The 23,893-nt window shown below is 51.4% G+C and overlaps 1 protein-coding gene across 1 annotated transcript in view; it reads right to left on the bottom strand.

Annotated features, from left to right (window-relative positions):
- KIF26B (kinesin family member 26B) overlaps nt 1-23,867 on the bottom strand; it is a 380,111-nt gene extending 356,244 nt beyond the window's left edge. Inside the window, exons 1-2 of the mRNA XM_036235366.1 lie at nt 22,668-23,867; nt 21,453-21,854 (exon numbers count right to left, since the gene is read on the bottom strand). Of these exons, the coding sequence (XP_036091259.1) occupies nt 21,453-21,854; nt 22,668-22,730 (465 nt within the window). The 5' untranslated portion in view covers nt 22,731-23,867. The remainder of the gene's footprint in view (nt 1-21,452; nt 21,855-22,667) is intronic.
- Between the last annotated feature and the right edge of the window lie 26 nt (nt 23,868-23,893).

Here is a 23,893-nt window from a genome sequence, read left to right as displayed (position 1 = left end):
CCCACACGGGGGACGCTATGTGAACCTCGAAACCCCTGTGCGAAGCAAAAGAAGTCGGTCACGAAAGGCCACCCACTGTACGAGTCCTCGGACGTGAAATGTCCAGAACAGGCAAATCGGTAGAAGGGGCAGACTGGCGGTTTCCTGTGGCTGGAGGGACCGCTAACGGGCATAACACTTCTTTCTGGAGTGACAGGAATATTCTGAAATTAGATTGTAATAATGACTGAAAAAGTCTGGAAATATACTAAAACCCACGATTAAGGCAGGTGAATTTTATGGAACGTCTCAATAAACTATTTTTAAAAAGGAGAACAATTGCACATTCTTCTTTACACGAACGAGTCTACAAAACTGGCATGAGCCTGAGGGGGCCAGCTTCTCCTCCTCTGCCATCTCGGGGGTTCCCACCCCCCTCGTCTAGTCCACAAAGCCGAGACTAGAGGGATTTGCAGAAGCAAACACACCCAACAGTCTCCTCTTTTCCCTAAAATCACCATTTCCCAAGAAAATCAATCCTAAAAGGAATCAAAAGAAAAAAAATAAAACAAAACAAAACCAGAAAGCACTTTAAAACCTGTTGCTTTTAACCAAACCCCCTCCACACACACACCAAACAGTGTCTTTCCCCACAGAGCCAGGGGGAAGCCGTGTTTGTTTTTATCTGAGTTATAATATAACAAAAGAAATATTCATTTTTTTGTGGCTGGTTTTCTTTTCCCCCCCTTTACTACAACATTTTTTCTCTCCTGAATTCTCCTGAGGTCATGTGATACCATCTTGAAAATTTACACCATAAGGAGATCAAGAGGGGTTGGCGAGAGCCCCGCGCAGTAAATTGGCATCCGTGCTAATCGATAACCTACTTTCAAGTGAAAAGAGTCAGGCCCACTCCATCCTCCGCAGCCAGCCGCCAGGCAGGAGAGCGAGCCGCCTCCTCGGGGCCAGCGCTAATTGCTACTCTCACAAAGCCGGGGCAATCTTATCCAGGTGATCCATTAGCGGGAGACTACTAGAAAGGAGCAAGAAAGGAGGGAGAGAAATCAGGGTAAAGAGGTTAAACAGCACAAAAGTGATTCGAAGGGAAAAAAGAGCTTGAATTTGTGTGTGAAAGAGATAAAGAGAAGAAATTTCACTGTGGCAAGAGCGATCCTGAGAGCTCTTGCTCTCACAAATTCCTCTCCCGTGGGATAAGCCGGGGCAGGTCGCAGGCCTCTAGTGTCTGACAGGCTGGGGTGGGGGAGGGGAGACGGACGGCCCCCACCCCATTCCCCCGCCCTCACCCCATCTCACCCACAGGAGAGAACAGGAATCTGCTCAATGACTCCAGGAGGACCCCAAATGCCGCTCTGGCCATAAACAAGTGTGTGACAGTTTGTGCGGTGGGTTCTTCCTGTTTCCCGTCTGGTACCATGGTGACCCCTGGCCCGTGAGCTGCACACCTGCCTCAGGCAGAAAAATCAACACGGTCCTCCAGGCTGCGTGAGCAGATCTGCACACTTTTAAAACCGACTATAAATCTCCTGTCTTAGCCACTCCTCTCTACAACCTCAAACTAAGGAGACAGACATGAGTCCCACACTGAGAAACGGAGAGAATCCGACATCCCCAAAATACTTCCCAAGAAAACAAAGGTTCCCGTGAAACCGAACGTTTCTAAGTCAAGATATTCCTTTAACGGTATCACAGAGTCTCTTGCCTGTCTCCGGCTGGGGTCTTGTCTCCCTCCAATTCTTCTCGCTGTTGCCGGCGACAATCCTAGAGCACAGATCCGGTCCCCTGGGGACAATTCTTCGTCAGGACGCAGTGGGTCCCTGTTCAGGGCCACCGGCCCTGCACCTTGTGCTCCCCTCCTCCTTGCACCGCCGCCCAGGCCCGCACGCTGGCCCCAGGTGCTTCCCGGCCTTTCTCCTGCAGCTGCCTCTCTCCAGAAGGCCTCCCTGCCCTCCGCCGACGAGGCAAACACGGACTGGGCCTCAAGGCCCAGGTGAAGGCTCTGCCCCCATCCAGCCCTCCACGCTTGCCCTTTGGCCTTTGTAACTCGGTTACGGGCTTGTTTGTTGACATGCTTGTCTTCCTATGAGTTGGTAAACCTCTCGAGACCAAAGTCTGGGTCTCATTTTTTTTGGAATCTGTAGCATGTAACACACAGAGCGGCTCATTGGGGGTTTAATACATGTTTGAGGAATAAATGAGTGAAGGAGCGGTTTAATGAAGCCAACGGGCCTGCCTCCCCAGGGCATTCTTTGCAGGGTTCCGAACTCCGTTTTAATTCAAAATAACTTGGAGAGGGGGAGGGAGAATGGGGGGTTGTGGCTTAAGGGTACAAAGCTCCAGTTTGCGAAGATGAGAAAGTTCTGGAGACGGACAGCGGAGCTGGTCACACAACAGGTGAATGCCACTGACCTGCACATAAAAAAATGGTTGTTCTGGCGAATTTTATTTTATGTACACTTTACCACAATAAAAAATTAAAAAAATTAAAAAAAAAAAACAAAAAACGATGAACTCAGGCTAAAGACCAAGAGGCTGCGGACTAAATGCACAGTGTGGGAATCTGACCACCGAAAGCTCGAAGAAAAAGCGCCTGGACAGAAACCGAAGCCGTGAGGACAGCGCCCCTCTTCCGAGACGCTGCGGCCCCGAACCCACAATGACACCCCCAGCTCACACTGGGTTCTGTGGCGGTACCAGAAAGTTCTGAGCTCCTAATGCAGTACCTGGCACGTAGTAGGTGCTCTGAACATTTCTCGAATGTTCTACAATGGCTTAAATAGGCAGCTCGAGGCTTAGGCCTTGAGCTCCCCAGTGGTGGGGAGGTTCGACCTCCGTGTGGTTCTGAGGGACAGAACATTCTCCGCTCCGAAACTTCAGCAAGTGCCTGGCCCCTTCGGCTCAGCCTCCTACCCCTGCCGGCCTCCTACCTCGGGCCCCCTTCTCCTCCCTGCTTGAAGCCGGACCTGGTCCCTCGCCGCGCCAGCTCTTAATGCAACTCCCCTAACTTCTCCCTAGACAGAAAGTTGTAATCCCCCACTCCACGTCTTTCATTTTTCCGGCTGAACCCCAGGACCCGGGGCCGTCGAACCTGTGACGGGAGAAACCAGCGCTCTGGAGGCTCGGGAGAGCATTTTTCTTTCGCCTCCCTGGAAGGGTCATCTTACTAATCAGAAACAGGCCCGAGCTGCCACCGCCGCCATCCATCACCAGAAGGGAAGGGAGAAACTCACACAAGACGAGGAAAAGCAAAACCGAGAGGCAATGGAGCCCGCCTCCGTTTCCCAGGCCGAGGGGAGTGACGGCCCCACAGAGGCTGCACTCAGACGGCGAGGAGGGAGCCGGAAGTCGCCTGGCTCTGCACCATGCTTTCCTGGCTGCTCGGATGAGCCATCGATCAGTGTCACCATCGGCACTGTAATGCTAATGCGCACCCAGGACGGCCTGGTCCTTGTCAAGTTGGACACTCCACCACCATCCAGTCCCCGCAAAAAAGCTCTAAATAGGGTTACTTAGCACTAGTTTCTTATTAAGAGGTAGTGTTGTCTCAGAGGGAACCAGGGAGCAATAAAGAGAAGGTCATCTTTGTCTGAAAAATAGGGGGGATGGCCGCGCCCCTGCGAGTCTGTGCGGAGGCCATGGCCAACGGCCTGCAGATCTCTCTGCAAAGCACCGATTCACGGAACTACCAGAGAGGGTCACAGGCTTCACACCACGTTCTACTCAGAAGTGAACGTCACCTACAAAAGAGAATGCGTCATCTGAAATTCTGAAGACCCATCACCTGTGGGCGCACCCCGTCAGCCGTATTCCTTCCTCTGCAGTCGAAGGCCCAGGTCACAGGAGGAGTTGACCCACCAGCTGTCCCTGAGCCCTCGCATCAAGCACGGAGAAGCTGAACTGGATCCCATGCCTAGCTGGTGCCTGGGGGTGGTGTAGCTAACGTAGGGCATTTTATGCAACACCTGTCGGGGCCGTCAGCACCTTCTACACCTCCTGTGCCTTCACCGCCAGCGTCACAATCAAGGGCTACGTGCAGCTTAATCACCAGCGGGGGTGGGTGCAGACTGCGCCGAGGCTGGGGTTCAGGGTTCCTGGGGGGCAGGCCCAGCGACAGCAAACACAGGGCAGTGGGGGCTGGGAGGGCATCTCGGCTGGCATGTAGGATGCAGAAAGAGAAGGAAATAAAATCTCGTGACGGACCCAAAGGATGCATCATCTTTCCTGAACTTCCCTGGTCCCCTTCGACGGGACACCACTTTTTACTTACCAGTGAATTCCAGTAAGAGCTTTATAGATCTCAAAACTCTCTCTTCTCAAACAAACATTTTTTTTGAAAAATAGTACCACTGTCTCACAGGGAATAAACAATGAAGTAAAATGTCTCAGAATAAAATTTCACCGCTAAATAAAGCAGGCTTCCATGCTTGCGGCTCTTCCCTTTTAACTGTAGACCGGAAGAGGAAATAATTAGAAATGGAACAAACAAAAAGAGGCTTTCGAGGACACGTTAATACAATAAAAGAGACCTCGGAACTCAGATTACGGCTTCTTCGTTATTTTTAAATCACGGCTGGACGCAGTGACTTTCTTCATCTCGCCAGAAAATTTTATTTTCTAATTTTTTTGTACTTGTTTTTCTGTTCGGGTTTCAAATCTTTGCTTGACAGACCCTTGAAGAATCCCAGACAGTGGAAACTTGCCCTTGGCTGGCATCCGTGGAGAGGGCCGCCTAGGACCACAAAACAAAAGGCAGCTCTTGTCTTCTAGGTACTTCCCCTCTTCCGAGTTCCCTGTTCTGGGCCTCTGTGTTCATATCCCCACCTCAGCTGAGTCCTCCAACCTAATCCCGCTCACAGCACAGTGACCTACCAGCCACCCAAAGGGAAGGCGGCTGAACACCTGGAAAGGAAGTGAGTTTCGACCTTCTAAGATTCTTGGTTCAGACCCCTACGCATTTTCGGTAGAGCCGAATGATGTAACTAAGATGTCATCCTTTCTCAAAACTGGAGCAGGGGAAGAAAAGAACTGGGTCTGAACCTAGCACTTTATAATCCATACGCACATCCACGACGTGTGTTCTCACACGAGACACACGCAGCTTTTAGTCATACGCAAGCTATATTCCAGGGATGTAAGATGACACCCTTGGCATTTTCGTATTAACATAAGCAGAGCCTTTTACGAAAACATCCCTAGAAACTGAAGCTCCATGCTGAGGTTTCCCCAGACCTATTTCTAGCTGCTGTCCAGCATGTGTGCCACCCTATCCCTCTTCCTTTCCCTGCCGAAAGGCACCGCGGTCTGGAGGCGGACTGGCTCCACGCCGTAACGGAATACGTAGCCTTTCGCCTCCGGGTCACGACACCGAAGCTGGGCCCCACCGGCAGCGTCTGAAAGCAGTTACTGTGCCATCCGAGGTCTTGCTTAAGACAAAAGCCACTGTTTTAGCTTTTCACCCTTGTGGGAAGTCTCAACCGGGAAAGGCAGCTAGGAACGAGCAATGGTCCCCCAAAAGAAACCCCAATCAATTAGCCAGAGTCCATAAGAATGTGGCCTGACCTTGCTGGGTGACCTTGACTGAGGGCCCAGGGCCTAGTACGGTGACCAGCACGGAGCAGATGTTGTATAAACAGCTGCTGAATAAAAGGAGAGAGAAGTTTCTGGGCCTCTCTATCCTTCTTTCCTTCTCATGCCTCTTAAAGGAAGTTGAGACAGACTACTCTGCACCCAGCCATGACGTTCCTTGAAGGCACACTGTGAGAAAGAAGGGGGAAAGTGTCAGAGGCCCAGCACGGTGACCTGAAGGAAGCGGCCATATAAACAGAAGGTCGTACCCACTTATCTGCTCTTTACAAGAAACCATTTGCTGAAACTCCAAGAAGGCAATACATGCAAATGTGTTGACAAATCCAGAAAAATTATGCCTTCATTGAACACACTGCTGTCAAGTACCCAAGAGCTAATAAGTCTTTTTTTTTTTTTTTTTTTTTGGTTTACTGCAAAATGTGTACTATAATTACACTGACGTACTATTAACTGTTATGCCGGGAACCATTCGATTTGTTTGACGGCTTCATGTGTTTACTCAGTGACAAGGACGCCCGTGTAAAACTTGTCGAACTATCACAGGCACCGGCAAAGCGGCTGCTTCGCACTGGTCCTGGCAGAACAGAGAACCGGGTTCCCACCGGTGGCGCGCCCCATCCCACGGCAGAAACGGAGGGAGGAGCTGCCGGGCTCCTGGCTGGCCGAGGCCAGTCTCTTCTCGGAGGGTAAGTGGGAGTGACAGAAAGGAGGGAAAAGGGGGGAGGAACTCCCGCACCCCCCCCCGGAAGCCGCTCGCCTGGCCCATTTCGGGGACGTCTCCCCGTTCCCTCCCGAGGGATCGTCTGAGGCCAGCGGGGACGCGGCCCAGCCGCAGGCTCAGCAGGACGGAGCCCCCGTGAGTGGGGGCCCATCCTCAACCCGCCCGCATCTCGCTGCAGGACGCTGGCCCAGGTCCCACACCTGGCTGAGTCTCCTCCCCCGCAAAGTGGGGACAGCAACCTATCCAAGCCACGGGGCAGTCATGAGGATTAAATGTGACCTTGCGCGTAACGTGCTTAGACGTGTCTGGTGGTTACACCCACGCCTGTCATCACGACCGTCACGAGCCATAACCAAGGGTACTGCCTGGGCAGCAGGCAGTCCGCGGGGTTCTCTCTTCCCCGGGAACGCTATTACGTGACACGGTTTGTACCGCTGTGTGTTTGGTAAAATATACATCACCTACAATTTACCGTTTTAACCATTCGTAAGTGTCCAGTTCGGTGGCATTAAGGACATTCCCACGGCTGTGCCACCGTCGCCATCCACCTCCAGAGCTGTGTTCCTCTCGCCAAGCGCTTCACTCGTCAAGCGACCCCTCTGCACCCCTGGCCCCCGGCCCCCGGCCCCGCCACTCTGTCTCTCCGAGTCCCAGGCCCCTCGCACAAGCGCAGTCGTACGGTGTTTGTCTTTCGTGCCTGGCTTAGTTCCCTCAGCATCATGTCCTCGAGGCTCGTCCGTGGTGCAGCATGTGTCAGAATCTCCCTCCTTTTGAAGGCTGAATGGCGCCTACATCTCACGGTAGGTACAGACCACCTTTCGTTTATCCGCTTCTCCGCTGGCGGGCGCGTGCGTGGCTCCTGCCTTGGGCTCCCGCGAACCTGGGTGCTGTACCACTGTCCGGACGGGCGGCATGGCGTCGTGTTGTCGCCGAACCCCTTGCGAAGGCAGAGTGCCAGCTCCCCTCTTTGGACACCTGCTGTCCGGCAACACTGCGTTTCCCAGGGGTCCCGCAGGCCCCCGACGCCGTTTCCATTCCCGTTTGTGAGATTCCCTGGACGGCTCGTCTCCTTCCCCCTTTGCTCACCAGTTCCTACTCATCTTCTTGGCCTCCACTCAGCTGCCGCCTCCTCTAGGAAACCCCCCGACCCCATGACATTCCTTAAAGGGGTGCTGAGACGAAGAAGCGACAGTGGCCCAGAGCGGCGGCCCGAGCGGTGGAGGCTGCGTCCCGCGGCTCCCGGCTGCACTCGGCACGCGCTTCCGGCCCGCCCGGCAGACCGCGAGGGACTCGAGGGCAGGGCTGTGCCCTCCTCGCCTTTCCGTCCCCCGCGACCGCATACGTAGACGGCAAAGGCCAAGAAAGGTTGGACGGGAAGAGGAAAAGACAGACGGATAGAAAAATAAATAATGAGGTCAACACGGTTTCCTTTTCTCGATGATGGCAGTCTGGACGCTGACATTTCGTGAACGCCTACTGTGCGCCAGATGAAACATGTCCACGAAGCAATTGTTAACACCGTTATACAAAAGAGGAAAGTGAGGCAGAAACCAGTAAGTCCTTCTCTGCGTTCACAGAGCCGGCAAATGACAGAGCGGAGATTCAGATCCAGACGGTTGGCGGCAGGGACCACGCCCTTAATCCCGAAAGTAATGCAGCAGTGTGTAACCTTGACAGGGACTCCTGCTCACGATTATAAAATGCTAATGACTGAAAAAGATTGCTCTGAGGTCTCCAGGAGTAAAGGTGATGGACCATGTTAAAAATTAATGGCGTTCATTTAAATCGACATATTAAAGTGAATTCCGCCCTACGTAAGAACTACAAAGAGGGTCTGGGGCGTCCACGTCCCGACTAAAAAGATCCTAAAGGATGCTCTTAAGTAGAGCAACACACTCTACTCCATTTCTTTCCTGAATCAGCACAACCCCAGTGACGTCTACAGAAAAGGCATCCTGCTTCCTTGTGACCCTGCGCCGAATGTCACCAAGCCGGCCCACCGCCTTCGTCCTCAGACTTCTCTCAAGCCATCGCAGCCAGAGGGTAGTATCCCAGACCGCCACCCCTGGCAGCTCGGACGCAACCTGTGTCACCAGCTCACCGAATGACAGGGCCACCTTGCAGATAACGGGAGACATGAACTCTAAGTCAGCGTCGGGGTAAGTGGCCTCGCGCCTGGCCCGTCTCTCCGTTTAGTTCCCACCAGTGATGAGGCACGTCCCCCGCGGGATACCCGCAGCCCCGTTCTGCGCGCCCAGCGGGCCCTCCCACGGCCTGTAATTCTGCAAGACCGGAGGCGAATACAACTGCATTCAACGGAGTAAGAACAAGGGCACATCCACTAGGAAGCAATGCGAGGACCTCCAAACGCGCCGACGCGTAAATACGCAGACCGAGACCCAGCCAGGCGAAGGGGCTGCCCTCACTGTCCCCCCGCCGCGGACTCCACTCTCCAGTCAGCGCGACGGCTTTGGGCCACCTCCCAGCGCCAGGCAGGCCGGGCGCCAGCTCCTGCCCGGCCACTCGCCGCCAGCGGCCCCTCCTCCCCCACCCCCAGGGACGTTTTCATTACGCGGCAGGGACAAGGAGATTTTTTTTTTTTCTTTCAAAAAGACATAAATCTTTGGAGAATTCATGTATTCTACTGGGTGCACAGACACCAGACAAAACATAAAATTAATAAGCTATGATGACTACACTCGCAGGGTTTGGAGTCAGGAGACCCATATGGGCAAAAAAAAAAACTGCATAAGGGAACCCCGTCAGAACCCGGGGGGAGACCGGAGCCAGACGCGTTCTCGGAGACCCCGGCCAGCCTCCGGACCTCTCCGTCATTCCATCATCTCCTTCCTCGCCACCGAGAAGGGGCATTGCGGAGAATCCCTCATAACGACGAGGTCTCCATTAAAAGAGTAAATCAGCACAAACAACCACCACGAAAGGCCACGACCGGCGACTTCCTGCCGCCAGTGGCTGCCACGCACAGGACGCAGAGAGGCGGACTCGGCGCGTTAAAATCCCGCCCCTCCGCGTCACCTTTACCACCCGGCTGCGAAGCCATCATTAGCAGACTCGCAGCTGTCAAGCCTTCCTCCACTCGGCCCGGCGAGACGGCTCGCCATCTCCCCTGCCGAACGCCCTTTCATCGCACATCCCCCTGTATGATAAAAGCTTCAGCCTCGCAATGTCTGAAACCCGAGACAGGATGCCTGCCTCCCATGTCACCTGCTCGTATGCTTCCTTCGGGGCTCCTGCAAAGTGCAGTGTGCACACACAACCGCGCACACGCACACGCACACGCACTCACAGCCCGCTGGAATGACTTCTCCTTAGAAATTTCACAAACGATCACACGAGCAAATCTGGAGAAGGACAAGAGGAGAAATGAGGGATGATAGCTGAGAACATAATCGATGAAAGCGAGCGGAGGGTTTGCTGTGCTGAAGGCAGAACGCCGAGCTGGGCGTGCCGGCTGCAAACGCTCTGCCCGGGCGTCACGGAGAACGGAGGGCAGGAACGGGGCGTACCGGGGGGCGTTCCTGCTGCTCTCTGCCTGTCCTCAGCCGTCCTACTGCGCTCTGGGCTGGTAAAGGCCAAATGAGGTTCTGCTTTTAATATCCGTGCTCCCCAAGTTGTGTTTAGACTAAAATACAAAGATAAGTTATTATAGTTGAAATAAGAGTCAGGGAAACATTTCCCAGGAAAGACGCCTCTGGGGCTAGTGTGAATAAAGAAAAATAAAATCTATACTTACAGACTCGGCAGTCAGCTACCTGCTGTCTCCTTTGCTGACAGTTATCAAAAACTGCAGGGTTATTGCACTCAAGCCATGGGCTTGGGATATATAAACAGAGGTCTAAACAGTTATCCAGATATTTGAAGGAGCAAAGAGGAGAAATCTAAGAAGGCTAAGAAAGTTTAAAGAAAAATTTAGATGAAAAATTTTTTTTAAGAATGAGGAATAAAACATTTGGCGTTCTGGTGTTCCTATATTGCTACCTTGGATGAAATCGTCACAGATTATTTCTAAATCCTCACCAGGATGGCAGGTTTTTATAAACATAAATCAATAAGCGGTCTTATAAGTAAGGCAATACTTTTCTCGAACATTCTTTACCAAATTGCTCTTCTAAAATCAATTGTCTTTTTGTTTGTCCAAGTTTATTTCTGCCCACAAACGCAGAAGACAGTAAAGTAAACAGCTTTATTAAGTAACAGGAAGAACCTTGTCAGTTAATTTACGATCCAAGTCCCGAAAGCAGAATCATCCGCAATGACAGTGCCACCAGCACCTGCGCTCGGATGGGCAAACGTTTGAAGGGACGTTTGGCTGGCTGGGGTGCGGGTCCCACACAGGCGGCAGCTAACGGGACAGCTTGAGGCTCTTGGTTCACCCAGAAATCCATCAAGAACTCTGTCGAGCATGTCCCCCTGGGATTTGAGACAAGAACTGGGCTCCACAAAGTTTGGGGGCTTCTCTCCAGCTTCACAGAGACTCGCAGGCTTGGAAGGAGTTTAGAGACCACTAACTCGCACCCTCTTGGTTTATAAAAGAGACATAACGCACAAGGCACGGAGGAGACTTGCCCAGGAGCACAGTGCTGATTAGTGCGAGAGGCATGACTGTACCTGTCTCCTAAATAAGGACAGTCATTTTTCACCTAAACATCTGGGATTGTGTACAACCTCCAACACCCACCCACCAGCCAACCCTGTATTTTCTGTTCCTTTCTCCTCTTTCATCCTTTCTTCTCTTCCTCTCTTTCTTATTACTCTCCTTCCTATCCTCCTACTTATCCTTCAGGCCCCATCTCCTGGCTTGGCAGAGAAAAAGGAATCCTTTGGTCCACCCTGTGGGACCACAGAGGAGACACTCGAGGCCACTTCTTTGGCTGCCACGCTCAGGACCAGGACATCCCTCTACAGAAAGACACACGACTGAACCGGGCACCTGATGATTTTTCTTAAACAAGGACTGAATTGTTTGCCTGAATTCAACTGTTTATCTTCCGTATAACCATCGGGTTAGGGAGCTCACCAGCTCTTGGTGGTCAGTGGTGGCGCTGGTTTCTGATCAGTTAAGACGTCTCTGACAGCTGCATGAAACCACTGGTTAGAAAGAGCGGGCGAGGGGAAGTCGAGATTACAACCCTAAAGAAAGCAACCGCTCTAAATAAGACGGCACTAGCTCCTGGGAACGCGTAGCTGCTCATCACTACTAACTAAAAGAAGGAATTACACCTCAGAAAAAGCTCCAGCTCTGAGTCCCTGTTATCTTAGAAAAAAAAATAAAAATCCTGAATTAGCAATTACAAATCTCAGACATCACTCAGGTTAGATAAAGCATGATTAAAAGTTTACACTGGTCACCCCTGTGGTGGCAAAGTGGACTTTAACTTATTTGCAGTTTGCGCTTAAAAATACAGCCATTTTTGTGTGTAAGAACTACCCAAGATTCTAAAATTGTGCTGTATGCAGAATTAAGATTTTTTTCCCAAGATTTTTTTGTAGCTGCAGCAATATTGAGCTTAAACTCCATTAAGCAGAAAAGATGAATTTAAAAAGTCCCTCGGCTTTAACCTAGTCTCGAACATTGAAGACATGTTCAGATACGGTTCTGCTTATCAAAAGAGCTCATTCGACCCCAGAGCCTTCTGATATGCTCAGCCACGTAGCAGCATAAGACTATGGACTCTTTCTAAATCCAAGTGTACAAGAATCCCCTCTGCCCAGGTCAGCTCCCGCTCTAGGAGCTGAGATCTGTGCGGGGAAATACTTCTTGGTGCAGGAAGGGTGTCTTTATTGCCAGACTTCTCCATGGGGTCTGGTCAGAATCGATGCGATAGGATCGGCAAAGTGTAACTGCAAAGAAAACCGTCTGAGAAAGATAGCATGGACCGGAAGGCAGAAACGCCCAAATTCCGGGGGCTGCTGGGCTCTGCTCACCACCTGCGCAGTCTCCCGGGGCATCTGCGCTCCCTCACTGCAGGAGCCCAAAGGCCCGAGTGCAGTGCCGCCTGCTGCGCCGGAGAGGGGCGGGGCCTCCGCAGGGGATCCCCCGGTGTGCCAGGGGGTCGCAATCCATGCTCACCGCATCTCAGCCGAAAGCTGAGCTCGCCTAAGTTTTCCGTGGAGCCACTTTGCAAATGAATAAATTTAAGTATGAGATGGTTTATTCGCTTGCAGGTGAAGACATGAGACGGACGAGCCTGACGGCGCCGTTTTCCATTGTCTCTGACGGCTGCTTTTCCATTTTAATGTTAGACCAGAAGCAAATGGGCAGGGGAGGGCCAGAAAAGGGAGGGAGGGATGGGGGGAGAGAAAGGAAAAAGGGAGGGAAGGAAGGAGGCAGGGAGGGAAAATGGGAAGGAAGGAAGGAAGGAAGGAAGGAGGGAGGGAGGGAGGGAGGGAGGGAGGGAGGGAAGGAAGGAAGGAAGGAAGGAAGGAAGGAAGGAAGGAAGGAAGGAAGGAAGGAAGGAAGGAAGGAAGGGAGGGACAGAAAGTCTTTCATAAAACTCAGCTTCATTGAGAAACACCGGAAAATGATGGTTGAACTGTCGTATCACAATTTCACTTGACCTTCACAACAATCCGGGTGGGGTCCTATCACTGCCCCTATTGTACAGATGAGAATAACCAGGTTCAGAAAGGCGAAGGTACTTGCCCAAAGTCACACTTTGTGATGTAGCCTGATTGTGCACCAAGTTTGTCGACCCCAGATCTTAATTGCTAAGGTCACGAGATCCTGAAAAAACGGATCTCTCTTAACCTTTCGGTGTGCTCAACAACTCGAAGGCTGCCTCTGCGTTCGCGCCTGGAGACGCTGTCGCTGTCGCTGTCCAGGGCGTAGAATCTCTTCTAGCAAAGCTCCCCGAAGACTTCCTGTTCGCTGATTCAATGGGAGGCTCAGTCCCTACCTCCCTGATCTCTGTGAGGGACCTGGCCTCTTGGCGCCCCCACCCTCTGAAGCTCTGGCCTCTCCCCGTCTACATGACACCACTGTCTGCCGTGTTCCTCCGCTTTTCTGGCATCTCCTTCTTCTTGATCTATCTTCCTGGCTCCTGGAGCTGCTTGTCCCTTCGACGTCAATGGGTCCCCTGACTCCAGGCTCGGCCGTCTATTGTCTCACTCTACAACACATGCTCCCTGGAGAGCTCACGCCGTCTGTGGATTCCACCACCGCGCCCACACTGACACCTCCCAGATCCACGTCTCAGCTCTGAAGCCATGCTAGGGCCCCAACGGGACCCTCCGGAACATTCCAGCTCAGGCTCCACAGAGCCCAAACCAATTTCATTACACACAACCATTCTCCCAAATCAGACCCATGATGACGAACCCCCACCCCACTCCACCCCCCGGCCTGTATTGTCGATCTCAGCACTATCCACACACCTGCCCTCGCCGGAACGCTGAGAGGATGCCTCCCCCTCCTCCTCCCCCTCCCACCCGGTCCAGAGCTTCTACGGACAAGATCTGTCAGGTCCACGCCACCTCTTCATTCCCATGGCTGCTGCTCAGGCCCGCATCATCTTCCACTCAGCGCCAGGGGCGCTTCTCGCCTGGACTCCATGACACGGGTCTTCCCATCCATCTTCCCTCTATCATATCAGAGCTGTACCTCCGAAATGAATATCCTGTCACTGCGTCCCCTCCCTGAAAGCCCTTGAATGGCTGCCCATGGGCCTACGGGTTAATATTCAGACTCTTCGGCCTGCAAGGCCCTTTATCCTCTCCCTGACCCCTTCCAGCCTGTCACTCACCCATGCACACGCCGTGCTATGGTGACAAGAGCCACTGCAGTTCCTCAGGTGCGCTGAGGGTCCCTAACCTCTTTGTACCTCATGCCTGCCATTCGCTCGACCTCGAATGTCCACGTTTTGCCCTGGTCAGATGCCGACCTCCCGCTCGCCTTTGCAAAGGCCGCTTGAGCCTCACCCCTCCGCGCCCTCGCAGGCCACGTGGCCTGCGGTCCCTCACTCTAACTCTCTCACTCCTTGTCTGTCTCTAATCCCAGACTGGGAGTGACTCCAGAGCAAGAATTCCAGTCTTTTTTTTTTTTCTCTGTGCCATAGAACTGCATCTGGCACAGGAGCAGGAATTAAAGATGCTTCCTGGCATGTGAATACGAAAGCAAAAACGATGTAAATATTAGCAAACCGAATCCAGCAACATAGTTAAAAAAAGACATTGCGACCACGTGGAGTTTATTATGGATACGCAAAGACGGTTTGTTAGTAGGAAATCAATGATAATTCACAATATTAATAGATCTAAGGAGAAAAATCATACGATTGTTTCCCTAAATACTGAGACAAAAACATTTGGCAAAATATAACACCCACTCCTGATTAAAAACACTAAATAAAATAGGGATTGATGGTTATTTCCTTAGCTTCAAAAATCCAAAAGTTGACATCAGGAAAAACTACCCACGTGCCCACTATATCACTACTGTCTAACATTGGACTGGGGCAGTAATCGAAGCAACAAACAAGAGAAAACCATTTGGAATAAAAGCAGCAAAGGAAAAGAATAATGATACCTCTATTTGTAGAAGATAAATTATTTTGGAAATCCAAGTACCAACTTTAAAGTCTAATGGCTACATTAATGAAATTTAATAAAAGAATTAATATGTAAATCAGTATCCTTCTTATATATAAACAATTATCAAAAGAGATCATGGAAGTGAAGAATGCATTTATAATAGTAGCAAAGATTTAATATCTAATAATAAGTTGAATAGATGTGCAGAGCCTATAAAGGGAAAAACCTTTAAAATTGCTGAAAAGTAGACTTTTCAAATGGAAAGGTATTCCATGTTCTTAGGAAAGATTCGACATCTTAAAGATGCCCAATATCCCCTAGGTTAACATATAAATTTAACATGGTCCCAATTTAAAATGCTTTTCTGGAGTTTTAGGCAAGTTGATGCTAAAGTTTGTATGGAAACATTGTGAGGAAGAATAGAACAACTGAAAATTTGGTTTCAGAGAATAGTGGTACCTCAAATCAGCGGTGGAAAGGGGAATGTTTTAATAAAGGGTTAGGGCCCAACTGGATAGACATTTAGAAGAAGATGACATTGATCTATACCTTTCATTAAACACCAAAATAATCTCCCCCCAATGGATCAGAGATCGAAATATGAAAAAGGAAAGCATATAAATAACCAAAGGAAACAGAGGCGAATTCCTTTAAAACCTGGAGGTGGTGGACAGACACCTTTCTAAGCGCAACTCGAAATCCAGCTTTCGAGAAGGAGATGGCTTCTGGAGCATCCCAAAAATAAGCCAAGCAGAATGATGGATACTGATTTACTATTTTGATAACTATTTCAAACGTAATTTAGAAATCCTGGTGTATTCCCAGTCCTTTTGCACCTATGCAAATGTACTTCGAGATGTTTCTGATTGTGCATGTAAGTGTGAATGATGAATGGAGGCCCATTCCAAACAGTGCCTCTTTGCCAAAGTAAAGAAAAGATGCTATGACCAGCCTGTGACTCAAGATAGTGGTAAAAAGGAAGTCAGTTTATATTCCTGAAAAGAGATCACGAACCCTCCCGGACACCAGCCAACCGAGACTCTTTGCCAGGACAGACCAGGGTGGAAGTCTGGCGGCCCTGCTGACGTGGCACGGACTCGTCCAGCCGAAGGACTGTCCCTCCCTCCTGGGTCAGCACAGGGCCCTCTGGCAGGGTTTTTTGAAAAGAGCTGATAACAGAGTTTCAGCTGAGTGAATATAAATATGGAGAACTTCCTTCCTCCTCTCTGTTACATTCCAGCCAAGAAAATTACTCAGCTCCGAATCCTGACAACCTCACATATTTTTCCCACTCTCTACCCCTACCCTGAAAGTGAAGGTACCATCTGTGAGCCCAGGAAATACAATCATGACATTCTCTCGGAGCAGTTATACGAATAGTAACTCTTAGCGGCTTTCGGGGTGAAAGCGTCCTTGGATCCCTCTGTTCCTTGCACCTTTAGTCATGCTTCCTTATCTGACCTGAACCATACCAATCATCCAGAATTCCAGGGTAAAAAAAGGAAATCAAGTTAATCTTCACTTTGCTACATAAGATTTTTGTATGAGTGTGTGTGTGTGTGCGCGCGCGCGCGCATGCGTGCGTATCTTGGTACAGTGCCCAGCACCTACTAATGATGATAATTGTTAGCCATTTATAATCATCATTATTATTACCGTCGCCATTATTATTAGCTGATGAATGGTCCAATCCATGACATAACGCCAAAGAGCAACTGATGTTGCCTAAATTTTATTGGCTTAATCTTTCCAAATGCTGACAAATTACCAGCCTCAGCCATTTAAGAATCACATTTCTAATGCAATAATCCTATCTGCAGTGAGTGTGGAAGAAATTACTACAGGCCGGGGATTTTTACAAAGTGAATTAAGTCACTATAAAAACTGACCATGTTGGTTCGCAATTAAAAGTCTGGCAGAATGCAAAACCATTATTCCATAGCTTGCTAAGCCTTAAAGCAGAGATTACTGCTTGCATGTTTCTACGGGGAATGTTTTTATAATCCCTAAAATGTTGCAGAAAATTTTAATGATAAGTGCTACAGGACTTTTTCATTACTGATATTATCCTTTATCAAAATACCTCCAATATGGAAAAGATTTGAGTGAGGCTTTCTGAAGGTAGCCACATGTTCTTAGAAGACTTCAGATAGAATTTTCTCATAATTAATAAATATCTAAAATGCAATATGTATTTTATCTATTTATAAAGTATCTTACAATGGCTTCTAATAGAAGCTTTTTAAATAGAGTTATTTTTTCATACCCTTGTTTTGGAGCTGGGAAAATACGAAATAAATACATATATATATATAAAAAAAACCTCCAAGTCTAGACTTACTTGGGCTCTAGCTATTTAGAGTCCACGTTTGGTGTTTTTAAACCCGTATGACACATTCCTTTCTTTCCTCTCTGTGATCTGTGATTGCTGGCCACCCTTCTCAGTATCTCCAGCTAATCTTCCTGATATTTCTGGGGCATAAATGGACCCAGAATATGTGACTGAGAAAAAATCAGATAGGAATGCCATTCTGGACCTTTTTATACATAAAAGGAGATTCTTTTTTTATTGATATGGAAATGAACAGATGTCTGATAACCTTTTGCCAAACTGGAACATTTCTGCTTGCTCCAGGGAATTCCTTCGGGCTGGTGTTTCGTAGGGCTCACACTGTCAATTCAAAAGTTCTGTCACAGATATCAGAGTGATCTAGGATAGCCCCGAAACGGGAGAGTCATTCCTTGGCCCCTATTTCTGGCTCAGTGCCTCAACTGCGTATAAAACAGGAAAGATACTCTTGCCAGTGGATATAAAATGGCTTTAGATTTACACATGGGAACACTACAATGGGTTAAAGGACTGTTTTGCTTAAAATCCCAACACTTTACAAATCCACATTCTTTTGTTTTATCTGACCTCTTCCACTTACCAGCCCTAGAAAGGAAATGATATAAACCCTGTAAGTACTTTCTTACTGACTGGGGTAATAAAAATCAACCCGGTGTTTTACAGTCGGCCACCAGGCACAAATCTTTACTTACCCAGGTAAGTTGCTATTCGAAAAGATGAATCTAGGACATCATTAAGAGTTATGTGAGCTCACGGTTGTCACTTCTACATTCCAGAGTCTGTTTACCCCTAAATCTGCCTCTACTCTCTGTTTGCAGAAACCTCAAACTCAGCTGCATGGAAAACCACACCCATCATCGTCCTTCTCTCTGAGCTCACCCAAACCTGTGTCTCCTCCCATTTCCTGCCTCAGTTAATAACTCTCCCCGCCCACCCAGTTACCTACGCTGGAAACCTCCAAAATCACTGTGCCTTCTCCCATGAAGCCTCCTACTCCAGTGGCCGCCCTGGAGGCTCAGAACAAGGCAGCCACCCCTCAGGACAGCAGAGTCGCTGTCTTACCTCCTGGGACCGGCCAGGCACCAGTCTGGGCTCTCCGGCACTTCACCTCCCTTCTCCATGAATTGTCCCAGAAACAAAACAGGGAAAAATTCAGTATGACCTGCTACCACCTACCCTTGGGAAAAGTGTGAGAAGTCAAAGTGAGAACTCATATGGCGGTATAATGTTTGGGACATCTACCGTCAAAATGGAAAGCGGATAATGTTTTCTAAGAAAAACCTGAAATTCTATAAAACATAAATTGAACAGAATCTTTTCTAATTAATAATCATCAACCCTCACGTCCCTCTCTGAAGAATGAGGCACTTTTCAAACCTTATCTAATAACTTTCATGACATTCTAGCAGCCCGAATCATGCTTTTCCTTAGCGTATTAATGGGAAAGCTAAATATCCAGAGGAAAACTGATTTACTCAATACGCCAAAATAAATCAGTGGTACAGAAAGTACTAAACCGAATCCATCCTAAAATTATGAGATTCCTGGGTATGCTATTCTGCCTTTGACGTTCCAATGCTTACCTAGGAGATTTTTAATGCCACCTAGCAGAATTTAATACTCTAAGAAAATATTCCCCAAATACGGTTAAGCATCTTAAGCTAATTACAAAGATGATTTTTGCTAATTACCCCTCAAAAACATGTCTTTATCTTCCAAACTCTTACTCTCCAGAGCAAAGTACATGCCAGAGTCACAATGGCACCTCTTGTTCTAATGGAACTTAACTCCTCTGTGCCTGAGCACCACAGAGGTCCAGCGTGCTCATAAACCCGGCTCCGGGAGTAGAGAGGCCTCGTTTCTGAGTTACACGGGACTCCATCCACGGTGCTCCAGAGAACACAGCATCTGTTTAGTTAAAATGTTACAAAAACTAAAGGTATAACGGAAATTAGGCCCAATCTGAGGGTACCAATGTTTTAAAAAGGAAAAAAAAAAAAAAACCTAAAATTATTATTCTCAGAGGCTTGTAGAATATTTTTGGTTAAAACTGAGGCCCACATCTTGTCATTAACAATGAGGTGACCCAAATCACTGCTGTGTCTCGCTAAGCCTGTGCACACACCTGTACCAGATGTCACGCTGAGCCGTGCTACATCACACGTAAAGGTCCAGGCCACTCCCGCACTGTGCGATAGTCCTGTGCGCGCTTGAAAGTGACCCCGAGTGACCTCCCCCCACGACTGGCAGCTCTTCTCTCCACGCGCCTGGGTCCCCGGGAAGTCGGTGCAGAGCCGCAAGGTGCAGCCGCCCCTACGCTCCTCCTGGAATCACCACTCTGACAATGTGATCAGCTTCCGGCGTCGCGTAAATAAAAGGGCCAAATATGGCTCTGCCTCCTACGACACTGTGAATGAATTTTCCAGGCTGCTTCAACAAAACCAAAAATCTACTTTGTCACATGACTCCAGAAAATATGATGGATGGATTTAAGTGTCAGCATTTGTTTCTTCTTCCTATAGAATTCCTTCCCTCCCACCATTTTGTGAAAAGAGGATATTTTGATTTACCTTTGCACACAAGGAGCACTCAAACAACACAAAGAGGTTATTGTAAGAACAGTTCCTCAAGAACATTCCAGAATGATCTGGTAGGCTGTGTAACATTAAGATTTCCAAATATCAGATGTTATGACTTTAATTAAGTTTCTTCAAATGTTATCACAGGGTCTAGTCTTGGTTATATGACCTCACAATACCCCACACTCCTCCTTGGTAGAGAACGAATCATGAATTGTGTATTTTGTGGTTAATGTCTGTATCCTCCATCAGAATCTAAGCTCCATGAGGACAAAAGCTGTAGGTATCTACTATCTGCTGAATGCCGGAAAAAAATCAAAGAATATTGATAAATGATCCAAAAAGCAAATAAATGTTTAGGTAAAGAAACCGTGTAAAATTGAAGGAGTGCGAGAAGCTTTTAGAATCCCCGAGCTTTATTCTTGGGTTGTCCTGATGGTTCTACTGTGAAACTACAAAAATGGCCTACTGACGACAATCCACGAGTTAATTATTCTTAAGATAAATTCGGGATTTATAAAACCAGTTCTCTCTGTGGTAGTTTTCCACATTTAAGATTTTACATCTTCTGTGGGTATTTGTTTAATTTAACCCTTACCTATGAACGCATCAATGCATGTGTTTTTGGATAAGCAGATGAGGTGAGCAGATGCAGTTGTTCCCAAAGGCCGCTACTGAAAATCCCAAGATTTCATTTCAAAAGTCACAGAAATATATCAGAAAACGCCACTGACCAAGCACTATCAGAAATCTCCACAGCAATCCACTCTGTTTTCTTGATATTTCTCTCCAACCACTGATAAAAACTCTTTGAAGTGCAAGAGTAAATATTATCATTTGATAGCACTTGGACCCAACAGTGCAAATACAATTGCATTTGTGCTCCACTCTGGGGGCTCCTGGCACACACCCCGAGGCCCGCAGGGTTGCCATGGAGGACCCAGCGTGCTTGGTGCTGGAGTGGGCCAGGAGGTGGCCCTCCTCCGAGGAGCTCTCCACCCCTTCGTCTTCCTCGCGGGCTCGCAATGTTAGGGGGAAGGCCGGCTTTCCAATAGGTGTTTCTGGTTTTGTAACCCTGGGAAAGGACCACAAACAGGCCATGGGAAACGCCAACTCCTGAACGTCCCACTGACATTTTTGTAAAGGATCACGGGTAGGGCTGGGGAGAAAAATCTAATGAGCGGGCCAGCGGGCCCAGCGGTTGGCAGAAAGGAAAGGATTCCAGGAGCTGGTATCGGCGTGTCCCTGGCCTGCCACCCGGCAAAGGTTTGCGGACACGCGCGGAGGGGGTCTCGGCGGAAGGCGGCACCGCGCAGGTCCAGCGGGTGCGGGGAGTAGGGAAAGGGGCTCTAAGGAGACGGGGACAGCGAGACAAATAACCTGCGGCATCCTCAGTGGTTGGTGCGGCCGGAAACCACGGGCGCTGCGACCAAGCTCTGCGCCTCACCGTGGCCAGGTGAGGGAGACGCGCAGGGTCGTCCCCCTCCCCCGCGCAGGGGTGCCCCCGCCGTGCCAGCGCGCCCTGGGGTGCGGAGCACCCCTCATCGCCGCCGGGGTCGCACCGGCCGCGGCGAGGCGCGCAGCGGCTGGAGGCCGGACATCCGCGGTGTGTCGCGGAGCTGCCTCCCCGCCCCGGGCCGCCGTCCCGCCCGCCCCGCGCGGCGCTCACCTTGCCCGGGAAGGGCCCCGGGAGCAGGAGCTTCAGCGCCTGCCTCTTCAGCTCCACCAGGCGGGCGTTGCAGTTCTCGCACCAGACGCCGCGGTCCGAGCCGGGAGAGGAGCCGCCGCCGCTGCCCGAGCCGGGGGAGCCGGTGCCGAAGCCGGGCGAGCCGCCCAGGGAGCCCGGCGAGCTGGTGCCGATGCCCGGGGAGGCGGGGCCCGGGGAGCCCGTGAAGGAGCTCGGGGACGAGGTGCCCGAGCCGGGGGATGGGGTCCCCGAGGAGCCGAGCGCGGAGCCCGCGCCCTCGGGGGTGGGCCGGCTGCTGGCGCGCGACTCCTCGTACGCTTTCCGGTACCAGCTCTCGGGGGAGAAGGACGCGGCGGGCTTGGTGGGCGAGCAGACCTCATTCACCTGCGGGGGGAAACACGCCGGTGTCAGAGGCGCCCCGGAGTCGGGCCGGGGGCGCCGTCCCGCCTGCCTGGGGATCTGCGCGCCGCCGAGGGCCCGGCCGAGCGCCGGAGGCGGGCACTAGGGACCGCTCCGAGCACTGCAGCCAAATCTGCCTCCATTTGTCTCGTTAATTGTCCTTAAGAGAGTCCCCGCCGCCCGGGTTGCCCCTATGCGGGTTCCCGGGCGCCGGCAGAAGAGGAGAGGGCTCGCTCAAGGGGTCTCAGTGGTTTCTGCCAGGGGGACCCATTGACTCAGCGCCCCGCGCTTTTGAACCCGGCACCCATCCCAGCAAGAGCCCGGATCTGAGATCCTGCAAGCCGCTATCCCGGGGCTGTGGGGGGGGGGGCGGGGGGGGAGAGATTGGAGGCCGTGACCTCTGGGTTTTTATTCACTCGGGGTACAGCCTTCTGGATCCTGAAGGCACAGGAAAGGCTGTCCCGGCTCCAGGAAAATAACCCCCAAGGAACGGCGGAGAAATCTTGGAAAACCCTCCCGTTCGGCATAACTCTGCCTCCAAGTGCAGGAATGCTGCAAAAGTTAGGGGTGCGAGGAAGGGAAGGCTCGAGAGGACTGAAAAAATTCCCAGGGCGAGGCGAGTGTGCGGCGCCCGCGCGGGCGGACCCGCCTCCGCGCACGCACCGCCCGCGGCCGCGCTCCTGCGGCCGGCGCAGAGCTCGGAGCCGCCCTGCCGCGCCTCGCGGTCCCCGCAGAGCGGGGACCCCGGCCGATGTGCCGCTGGGGACGCGTCTCCGCATTGTGCCCGTCACAACTTACCCCGTATTTCTTGCCCCTGGTGGACACTGCAAGCCTCTCTTTATTCCCAGCTACCGAATTCATGGTGGCTTTTCCAGCGGAGTGTCTCAATGTTCCGCCAGCGCTACATCCAAAAGGTCTTCCGACCCGGAAGGGTCCCCCCCGCCGTAGGGGGCTGCCTTGGCCCTCAAGTCAAGGTTTCTTAATGGGGGGAGGGGATCGAAGCAAATGGACCCCCGAAGCAATAGCACCAATTTGCAGAAAGGGTCGGAGTCGGTGGTTTATTCTTCCTTCAAATACTGCTTCTCCTCATCCTCTCCTGCCTCCTCCAGCCGCACGTTCTCTCTTCACGGTCACATCCAGATAACTGGCATTTTCCTCAGCCGAATACGTCCGTGTTCCTCCACCAGGGAAAGGAGGACTACAATCAGGGGCACGCGGCCCCTGCAGAGAAGCTGGGCGAGCCCTCGCCTCGCCCCCCGCCGGCGAGCCGGCTGTGGGAACTTGTCTCCTTCACGCAGCGTGGTAACTGAGTTCAAAGAAATTCTCCCAAAATATAAAGATCCAGACTCGGGGAGGAGCCTCGGCGTGTCGCCGAGCCAATATCCGCCGGCCCGTTCTGCCTGACAGTTGCGCGAGGGCAGGGAAAGGGGCGGCTCGGCGGGGCCGGGCGCCGTCCGCGGTCAGGGCGCGCGTGTGCGCCCGGGCGCAGCGCGGAGCCGCAGGAGCCGCGGCCCCGCCGCCGGGGAGCCCGCCGCCTGGCTGCCGCCGCCGCGCCGGCCCGGCTCCATTTTAGGTTGCGGCGCTCCTGCCTGACATTGCGAGGCCGAGAGAGCCGGCTGGGGGTTGGGGGATCGTAAATCTTGCCGCTTGCGGGGAAGTTCCTGGCGAGTGGCCCTCGTCCAGGGCTCTAATGAAACACCGCTGCGCGCGCCTGGAGTCGAGGGGCCGCGCGGAGCCGGCGGGGCCGGACAGACACGCGCCCGCGCCTCCCCCGCCCCCAAGTTCTTTCTCTTCCTGGCGAGGCTTGCAGTTCTGCCTTTGAAACGCCGGGTAAAAGGGATTGAGTCACAAACAAGTCCGCAAACACGCCGGGTCCTCCCCCCGCCCTTTGTTCTCCTAGACCTGCCCTGCAAACCTTTTCTGGAATGGCCCTAACGACCCCCGGCCGGCCGGGGAGCCACCCTCCCAACCAGAGCCCGATGACTCGGGGCTCCCCCACCCGCCCAGCCCCAGTCTGCGAGACG

Source organism: Rousettus aegyptiacus, unplaced genomic scaffold (assembly GCF_014176215.1).
Source record: "Rousettus aegyptiacus isolate mRouAeg1 unplaced genomic scaffold, mRouAeg1.p scaffold_m13_p_18, whole genome shotgun sequence".
NCBI classification, from domain to species: domain Eukaryota; kingdom Metazoa; phylum Chordata; class Mammalia; order Chiroptera; family Pteropodidae; genus Rousettus; species Rousettus aegyptiacus.
Note: the sequence above shows the minus strand (reverse complement) of the source record. Positions and strands in the feature narration are given on the sequence as shown.